The 10,218-nt window shown below is 39.4% G+C and overlaps 1 protein-coding gene across 2 annotated transcripts; it reads right to left on the minus strand.

Moving 5' to 3' along the window:
* Positions 1-544: 544 nt before the first annotated feature.
* APOC3 (apolipoprotein C3) lies at positions 545-8,243 on the minus strand. Of its 2 annotated transcripts, none has more exons than XM_075189595.1 (4): positions 8,078-8,243; positions 4,904-4,976; positions 3,361-3,493; positions 545-1,095 (listed from the first exon to the last, which is right to left on the minus strand). In XM_075189595.1, the coding sequence occupies exons 2-4, from the start codon at positions 4,953-4,955 to the stop codon at positions 996-998; spliced, it is 285 nt and encodes a 94-aa protein (XP_075045696.1). In that variant the 5' UTR covers positions 4,956-4,976; positions 8,078-8,243; the 3' UTR covers positions 545-995. The 2 variants fall into 2 exon arrangements, with proteins under 2 accessions (XP_075045696.1, XP_075045697.1); XM_075189596.1 differs by lacking the exon at positions 8,078-8,243 and adding an exon at positions 7,755-7,823.
* Between the last annotated feature and the right edge of the window lie 1,975 nt (positions 8,244-10,218).

Genomic DNA, 10,218 nt, shown 5'->3' on the forward strand with positions numbered 1-10,218 from the left:
CTTGTGAGGGGAGTTTGGAGAAAGTGGGGCGGCCTGGTGGCATGTGGAAAGTCTGACGGTTATATTGGGATGATTGATCGGCTGAATTGGGGGTGGTTCACAGGTTGTTTTGGGGCAGTTTCTTTCATTTTCAAAGATTTTATTTTTGGGGGGCAACCAAATGTGAAGAGTGTAAAGGGAGAAATAAGAAAGCAGAGTAAGAGAGAGGAGCTATGTGCGTGGTTAAATGCATTGATTTAACTTATTACTGAGACTAAAGTAAGTGTGTGGCCCTGTTGAAGGTTAGAGGCTGCACTTGTGGCCCTTGACAAGTATTGGGTTGCCCATCACTGCTCTAGGTGTACAAGTAGGTGCCCTTGCACACACAACAAAACATTGTGATCCTAAGATGTCTTGTGATTGGCTCATGTAAAATATTCATTTTATATGCACATGCATTTCTTACACTAGCCGTATATAATGTGATAGTTGTGGCAAAAATACTTAAATTGGCAGTCCAGTATGCTTGCTTCAAGTATTTTCAATCTGAATAAAGTGACAAAAATAACTGGTGCTGTCCTCAGTATGGACTTTATTTACAAAACAGACATTGCTTGTTAAAAAAACATTTTTTTTTTCAGGGCACATCAGAGAGACAGAGACATTTTAGTGCAGTGTATGAATGTGGAAAACTGCAGGGGGTAAAAGTATCAAGCTGAGAGATTTCCAGCGGGTTTCAGAAACCAATCACATTCTAGCTATCATTTATTTAGTACACTCTACAAAATAAAAGCTAGAATCTGATTAATTACTATAGGCAACATCTCCACTTTTCAATCAGCTTGATACATTTAACCCTCCAGATGTCAAATGTCTTGTTTCAATGGGAAAGTCGCGTGGTACAAACTTTGATGTCTGAACTGATGCATGATCTGATACTCAAATTTAGTTACACATACAAACAGTAGTAAGCAATCAGAAACCCTATATCTATCAAAATAATTTTGAAGATTTCTTTAGAGGGATTGGGTTAGCTGGTCCCACCTCTCCATTGCCTTGCTCACAATTGAACTGTACATGGAGGTGATATATTCATGTCCTGAATCATAAAGGCCACTGAGAAAAGAGAAAATATCAGTCAGGTTATTTGCATATAATTACCCCTTATTTATAAAATATCAAAATACTTCCCAAGTGCCAACATTTTAATAAAATTCCCAATAATATTTTGCTGTATCAGGTGTAATCGAAGATATATATGAATTATAAGTAAAGTACTTTTGATGATATGTATGAATATAAATATATATATATATATATATATATATATATATATATATATATATATTGTTTTATATATATATATATATATATATATATATATATACACACCTGGGGGTAAATGTACCATATCCCGTTTTTTTCAACTCGCCGGAAATCGGCGAGTTGACAGGTAAAATTTAAAGTGGCGCTGCCTTGTAAAGGGAAACTTTCCTTTACAAGGCAGCGCCGCTTTAAATTTTAGCTGTCAACTCACCGATTTCCGGCGAGTTGAAAAAACCGGGATATGGTACATTTACCCCCTGGTGAGTGTGGGTAATTTGTGACCAGCATATCTGTATCAGTGCTTTGATGCAGTAACTTTTGCACCAAGAGCTCTGTGAGGGTTCTGTGATATTTAGGGTGGTGGAAGCACTGAAGAAGGCGAGGTTTTACAAGGAAAAGTGTGTAAAGAGAGTGAATATTAACAAGGCTATCTATGAACAGTATACGGACATAGCACGCTCATTTAAGGCTCCACCATCCATCTATACCACTATATTTCCTAGATAGACATAGTGACACTATATTATCCAATATAGTCTGGGTATTGAGTATTGTTGTAATATAACTTTGTTGAATTTAAATAATTTTCTTTAACAAGTATTGACATATACCCTACACAATGAGAAATAGATATTGGGAACTAAAACAAGCGTAAAGAACAGGAGAAATAGTACTTGGCAAGTTGATTTTGAAAAATAGGGTTCGCCATAGTTAAAAATTCACTTTTTGGGGGTGGCAGTAAAATATGTTAAGTGCTGCAGAGTATACTGGAGCTATATAAATAAATGCAAATAATAATAATAACAATATTGGGTCTGATTCATTAAGCAACACAAAACAAACTATGTGCATTTAAAAAAAAAAAAAAATACATGTAAATTGGGCATATGAAGGTCTGTGTTTAACTACAAGCGGATCTGAATAAATGTCTCTTACACGTACAATATACAAAAATAAAAAAGTATTAAATTATTGTCACCCGTTGATACTATAGGTATTAATGAAAATGGAACATTTTAAAGAAAGTTTTTATTTTATTTTTTCCCCCCATGAAATACATCAATCAGGGTGTTATTAATGTCTCCTGTACATAAAATGCATTTTTACAATTGCTCTTGATTGCAAACATATGTTGTAGCATGCAAACATGACCGTCATCACTATCACTCGACAATTACACTAGACCTGTAGCTGGTGCTACCTTAGAGATGCCCAGAGCTTGAATCAGATGCTGGTGCGTGCGCTCGAGCTTGTTATGCCCTTACTGTAAATCGTAGCCTGAAATCGTAGCCTGTCTTAATTGTACTTTGCGCTGTATGCTGAACTGCATACACCTGCGTTCTCTGGCATATAGTTCGTTTCTGGGCATGCACAGTGCAATCTAAGGCAAAATATAGCAAGTATCTGCATTTATGTTCCTTAATGAATCAGGGCCAAAGTATGCAGTTTTCTGTATTTGCATTGCCCCCACTGCTGCATCACATACCTGATGTTAATGTATTTGAACAGATGCAGATTGTGTTGTTGGTGCATAATACACGTTTTTACTTCTTAGCATGCACAGAACTGGTTTCTGAAATAGTGCTAGATTGTAAGCTTGCGAGCAGGGCCTTCTTTGTCTGCTATACCCAGCTTGTTTATTAGTTTACTGTGTTTGTCCCCAATTTTAAACCACTATGGAACATGTTGGCGCTATATAAATAAATGATGATGATGATGATGATGATGATGATAGCGCTATGTGTACGTGTGCAGAAGTAAAAAAGCGTATTACACACCAAAAACGCAATTTGTATCCAACTCAACATGACACCCTGAATGAGGAAATGAATGGTTTGGAGAAGTATTGTGAGAAGGAAATGCCTGTTAGCCTTGTATAGATACTGTGGAAAAATATTATTTATAGACAGGATATGTTTGGATAAAGGATAAATGAATAATATTATTGTTATAAGAGTGGTGCAAGGGTGATTGTCCTTTGCAACAAGGTTTATAGCAATAGTCATAACAGTAATATTATGTTATTATATCTGTGATTATGCAACACTTTCTTACATAGCCTGTTGTGCCAATGGCATTTCCTTAACTTGGCTCAAAGCATCTGTTGTTTTGGTGGCAACATCACTGGCCAGATCCTGCACATAGTTGATACTGGATGACAGGAAAGATTCATCATCCTGGGCAGAGACTGGAAATATGGAGAAAGAGAAAGATTAGCATATAGTTTTGAGCCGGTTTTAAACAAAATAAGCAAAAAAGCCAAATATACAGCTTACATTTTATGGATATACGTTTTGCTTTTTTACGATCTTAATTAAGCTCAATGTTGCAAAATAGCCTATGTCTGTTATCATAATAGTGTGGTATTGGGTAAATCCATGATCCAGCATCAGTAGGGAGATAGATACAGTATAATGAAAGCTTACAATGACCTGTGAACAAGTGCTAAAGAGGGAGAATGGAAGCTAACGTTAAAAGGGAAAGGCATTGAAGTTGTAATGTCAGTAAAGTAAGGTAAATGCAGGGGTGACTTAGGTGTTAGTTGGAGGTGAAAGTGGTTGGTGGGGAGGCAGAATATATGGTCGGTATCCAGGAACACAGTTTGTGTTTTCAGTGTTCAGGTTGAAGGTTCAGCACAGGGTTACCAACCATCAGTAATTTTACTTATAGTAAATGTGAAGTAAAATGTTCCTTCATCAGTAGGAAAAAACAGGTGAAGGTCAAAATAAGACACCCGACCTATAAATGGCCGTATCCCACCACTGCATTTGAGAAAGTGTTAGCGTGTGATTGTGTTATTTACAATCAATAAAGAATTTTCATATAATAATGATAACCAGGCAGAAAAATGTTGTTGGCTTGTAAGAAATATTTATAATTTCTTTGGTTAAACTTATTTATAGAGTTTGGTGACTGTGCACAGTGGTCTGAGTGAAGCTGCAACTGCAGGTGAAACATAGGCTTTGTAATCACGCTGGGCCTGATTCATTAAGGAAAGTAAGGCAAAAAAATAAGTAAGTTTTCTCCTGGACAAAACCATGTTACAATGTAAGGGATGCATATTAGTTTATTATTTTGCACTTAAGTTCATACTTGCCAACTCTCCCGGAATGTCCGGGAGACTCCTGAAATTCAGGTAGGTCTCCCGGAGCAGGCAAATATTCCGCATATGGCCTCTTGCTCCTCAAAATGATGCAATACGCGGCGAATCGCGGCATTTTGGCCCCGCCCCCTCAACAAAAATGTCATTTTTGTCCGGGGGGGGGGGGGGGGGGGCGGCTCAGCCAAAATGATGCGAATTACTGCGCCCCGCCCCTCCCACCCTCCAACCACGTCCCCTGCCTGGGATCTCCCAGAATTAACTTACCAAAGGTTGGTAAGTATGCATGAGTTATATACTGGTTGTTTGTTTATGTAGCACACAAATACTTGATAGCTTTATTTTTACACTGAAATTTAAAGTTGATCTATGCATGTCCTTGCCAAGGTGCAAAGTTACCCATTTTTTTTTTGCTTTACATTCCTTAATGAATTAGGCCCATTAGCTGGACAATGGGATTTGCATTCCTTAGGAGAAAGATAAGTGTTCTTCTCTCACCTGTACAGGCAGCTAAGAGGACAAGCAGAGCAGAGATAACTAACAGCTTCATGGTTAGGTTTTACCAGATTTTCTGTGAACGAAAAAACAAACATTATATAGAGAACACATTCAGCTGTGCTTATGACTTACATAAAGAGCACAAAACTCATGATGTAGGATGAAAAGTAATGTATGATAAAGTAAACTGTATTCTCAATTCTTGCAGGGGTTTTCCCCCTTTGGATTACTTTTTAGTTGATTGGTTTGCAAATGCCCTTATGAAGCTTTTTCTAAATATATTTATTTATCTTTCTGGCTTATTTCTGTTGCCTCTGAACACTTAGGGGCATATTCAATTCCGATCCGATGTAATGCGCGTTACCGCGGAAAATGCGCAGTAGTGCCGGTAATACGGTACCGCAATAACGCGGATTTTCGGACGCAGCCCTATGGGCTGCGAACGAAAATCCACGTTATTGCGGTACCGCGGATTAGGTTTGCGGCCGTTCCGGCGCGATACCGTGGAACGGAATTGAATATGCCCCTTAGATAGAGAGAGGAGCTCTGTGGATAGAATTGTATACAATGCACAAATCAGAGGTAGGCAGTGCATCCCAGATCATATCCCTGATCATATATATATGTACATGTCTGAAACAACTGTAAATCATACTTGTCTACTCTCCTGAAAGGGAGGCTACTGAATTTTGGGGACTCCTCCAGGACTGAAAGAGTAGGCATTCTCCCGGACTGTATTGGAGACGGAGCTTAATGACACGATTTGCATCATTAAGCTCCACCCCCTGCTAGGAAATGTCCTTATTTTTGCCATTTCCAAGCAGGGGGATGAGGCTATGGTGTCACCATGCCCCTCCCCCTAGCCCCTGTCATATGACCTCTTCTCTGGCATCTCCCAGAGGAGAAATATGAAAAGTTGATAAGTATGCAATAAATAATTGAAATAATAAAGACTTTAACAAAACTATTTACCATATTGAGAGGCCTATTTATAAAAGCCCTCCTCCTGGTGATGACTATCGGTGGTATCGGGGACCTCCTGCGATGCCTCAACATGCAAAGTATTATTATTAAACTAAAGCATTTTTTTTAAGAAAATTTGTTTTTCTCTATTTTTTAGCATTGTTTTTTCTCCCATAACATTTTTTTAAAAATGAAGTATGAAACTAGAAGCCCAAGTCTAGGCTTCCAGTTTCATGGCACAAGCGTTAGCTAGCATTCCGGCATGTTAATTGGAGGCATGAACTCACTGGGATTTTGAACAACAAAAGCAAAACAGGTAATACAACTGTTGAATGAAATGAATAAGGTCATTGTGGGGCAATAAAGCACAGTTACACAGAAAGCAAGAGAGAGTGGAGCATAAAATTAAGAAAGAAATGTGCAATCAATAGAATCATCCTAATGGCGGGGAAAGATTATTTTATTACATAACCATTTATCACCCTACATAAAAAAATATATACAGCATACTTGTCAACTCTCCCGGAATGTCCGGGAGACTCACGCATTTTGCGAGAGTCTCCCGGACTCCCGGGCGAGTGTAGCAATCTCCCGAATTCTACCCACTTCACTAGGAAGTGAATTGCGGCCAAAGTGACGCGATTTTGGCCGTCCCGCCCCCCTCACGTCCCCCTCCACTGCCTGGCTCCCGGAAGGGAGCTGAAGAAAGTAGGCAAGTATGATATACAGTGCTCCCTCTTTATAATACCACCTCTTACACCAGGAATTTTCTATCACAGATGTGTGTTAAGCTGTATTAATTCCTTCATGTCACACTTTGTAACACCACCATTGCTATAACACCACTTTTTGGCCTGTGGTTTAAACTAGTATTATAGAGAGGAGCATTGAAACATTTTAGTGAACTCTACTTAAGGCATAACTGAACACAAGAAGGAAGACTTTCATATATGAAGCATGTAGTTAAAATGCACTGTTTCCATTGTAATATCGTTAAAAATTAAAATGGAATTGAATATTTCTTTTTACCTTCATCTAAAGCATCGAACCCTAAGTGCTGATTTATCAATGGGTGAATTGCCAGTAGGCTATACAACAAATGGTTACCTGTAGTTATCACACAGCTTTCAGTAAAATTCACCAGACTTTAGTCGATGAAACCTATTTACTAAGTCTTGCAGTGGTAAATGCATTGTTACCTGTTCTGTTATCACCATCTCTGGATGTGATACAACATCCAGGAGCACTGCCCTACGTACATAATGGAATGTCTGTTTACAGAGCTCTGGACAGATTTAGATAGTTCTTATTTCTGTTTCCACTTGGCTCAGCCCTCCATGACAACCATCTACATGGTGCAGCTAATGACCTCCTTAATGTTTTGGGATCTCCTCTCACTGATATTAGGATGCATATTAGGAGAACACAGTTAATATCAATACATTACTGTAGAAACTTAAACAGAACATACATAAAATTGTCAGAGATGGATCAGCTGGGTTGTTCTACCCCTAGATTACACTTTACTACTACTTACACTCTAATAATTGACTACTACTGCATTCTTGTATTTCTATGTGTTTTCTACAGCTTTTGTCTTCAGTCCATTTTGTTCACATAAATGTGTGTGTTTAAGTAAATTGCTGTAAAAAATTCTAGGTATGCATTATTATATTACTAACCAATCAGTAATGAATATGTATTATATATTGACATTTTCTATATATATATATATTTTTTTGGTTTGAAATGTTTCCTGTATAAGGCTGGGTACACACTACAGAAAACTTCTCCCGATGCAATACCCTTAATGATTTTACCAATGATTGAAAGTCCGATCAGCATGGCGATTCATGTGTACACACTATGCATGTTTTACAAAATGTACCTTCAGATCTGTGCTGTTCATCTGTCATCTGTTATCTGAAAAGATCATGACTCTGTAAAGACTATGGAGGTCTGCCAACACTACTGGTCATCAGTGCACACACAGTGCAGAATTTGCCCAACATCGTTCCATCATTTAAAGAGAGTTTTAGTTCAGTTATAAAATGAAATCAAACAATGCGATGTGCTTTGGTATGATAAAGTGATCATGGGAGCATACACACTAATGCAATTGAGTGATTGGCCTGATAATCGGGTGAATAGCCTGTAGTGTGTGCCCAGCCTAATTCATCAGTAATCTGCGTGTATTTAGCTGAAACTCACCATGCAATGCGCACCTTGAGCTCTGTCCAATCTCTTGGTGCAGTATACAAGTGCTTGTTTTATATAGACTGCTTCTTCCACAGGGGATGGCTTGGAATGGAGGGGGTGTGGTGTGTAAAGAGGGGGTGAAGGTTGCAGAGATAGGTCAGAAACTGTCCTGCTGGAGCTGAGAATATCTGCTGACTGTCTAGTGTTGCAGAGATAGTAAAGGATCAACTGATAGCAAATAATCTCATATCCTACATGTTTTACAAGCATACACAAATATTTACATTTATGTGTAATTCCCAAGGTGTACAATATATTACCTTTTAGTTTTCCTTACAATTTTAATACACATAATTACATTAAAAACAGTCATCTCTTTTTACAGAAATGTAAGTAAAGAAATTGACCTGTAGAGATCTAGGGGCACATTTAGAGTTTGATGCATTTGTGCCCCAAATAGGAAAATGATGCTTCCAGATCAAACATGGTGGTATTTACGGAAGACGTAACAAGTGTGTATGCTCACAACCCATAATAGCTCAGAGATAGCGTAAGATGGGGCTTAATAGTATTAATATCAAATACCAAATCACATTACCCTGTATATGCATAATATAATAATGTAATCAGGGACAGAACAGTGCTTTGACGGGTCCCAAAGTAAAATCTGGGTAGGCATGCGCGGGTCACATGATGCCCTCTGCTTTGCTCTTTTGAGAGCAGAGTTGTGGCCTCCGACATGGTGCAAGGTGGGCGACCCAACATTGTTGTGCCCCCCTCACCTCCGGGCCTCATAGCATTTGCACTCAATTGTGCCAATGAATGTAGTTAAGTGTTAAATACACAAGAGAGAATAGTTTCATGACAGTGTTATTAATAGATGGGAAAGGTATATTTTCAATAAAAAAAAGGGATTAAATACAAACACTAATACAAATTAAATTACATGCATTCTTTAAAATCAAATGGGAATCTTCTTTCCTGCGCAGTCTAAATGGAAATGTCAATTAAGTAACGCTAATAATAGGTCACGACTTTATATGCTATAGCCACAACCCTAATGAATTAAGTATTATGTGGTCGATATGCAATCAGCCAATCAGAAGCAGCAAGCTAGTTCTCTTCATTGCTTATTGTTAAACCTGTCCTCCAGAACCCGCAAGAGATATGACTCCTAATAAGCATGAGTGCAGATGCATCCACGTCTAATTGTGTTGCCATTACATAAATACGCCCTTACTGTACTTGGCCTGCACTCACCAACCCTTGCCCACCCCTGTTCCATGTCTCCATACGCTAACAATATGAAAAAATTAAGGTACTGACATATATACGTACACATTTTTGGTATGGATGAACTTGTACAATTGCATATCTTACACACAAAAAAGTATATCCAACTCTAAGGGGGAGATTCAATCCTGCGCGAGGTGCCTCCGGAACGTACATAAAGACACACTGCGCCACTGTGATGGCAGAAATATCTGTTCATTTTTTCTCAAACCCGAAAGAGGTAAGGTGAACAGGCGTGCTCGTGCGGGCAGAGGTCAAACCGTTCTGGCAAACGTGGTATCAAAGGAAAAGGCAAATCGGAGTCAGCAAGCCAAAGGTGAGATACAGCAGAAGCAATCAGGCCGAAGGGAGATCCAGAAGTAGAACCAGAGGAAACCGGGTCGTTACACAGGAGGTCAGTCAGAGAGCAGGGAAACAGGCTGGAACGCTGGAGCATAGGAAGCCCTAGATACTCTGGCACCTACCTAGTGCTAGAGGCAGGTTTAAAGAGTGGAGCCCATTCCCTGTTTGGTGGCAGTGAAGGCGGCGGCCTGAACAGCTGAACACCGACAGGAAGTGCAGAGAAGCGTCCTGTTGCTTGGAAATGGAGACGCGAGCGGACACATGCGCACGGCACTGAGAGACCCTGAAGAAAGAGGATGGCGTCCTGCTGCCTAGTAATGGACCGAGCTGCCGGCAAAGGAAGGCGTCCCTGGCACCGTTGGTGAGTGCGGGGATGGTGCCTGACAGCAACATAAGACTGGTATGAGCTGAGGGGAAGTCTGTGTTGAGAGCATGCCAGCCAGGGACCTGGGATGGAAGAGAAGAGGTCTCGGGATCCCCTGGCAAATATGAGTAAAATGGGGATGTGAGGGAGAAAT

Source organism: Mixophyes fleayi, chromosome 11, assembly GCF_038048845.1.
Source record: "Mixophyes fleayi isolate aMixFle1 chromosome 11, aMixFle1.hap1, whole genome shotgun sequence".
Taxonomy (NCBI): domain Eukaryota; kingdom Metazoa; phylum Chordata; class Amphibia; order Anura; family Limnodynastidae; genus Mixophyes; species Mixophyes fleayi.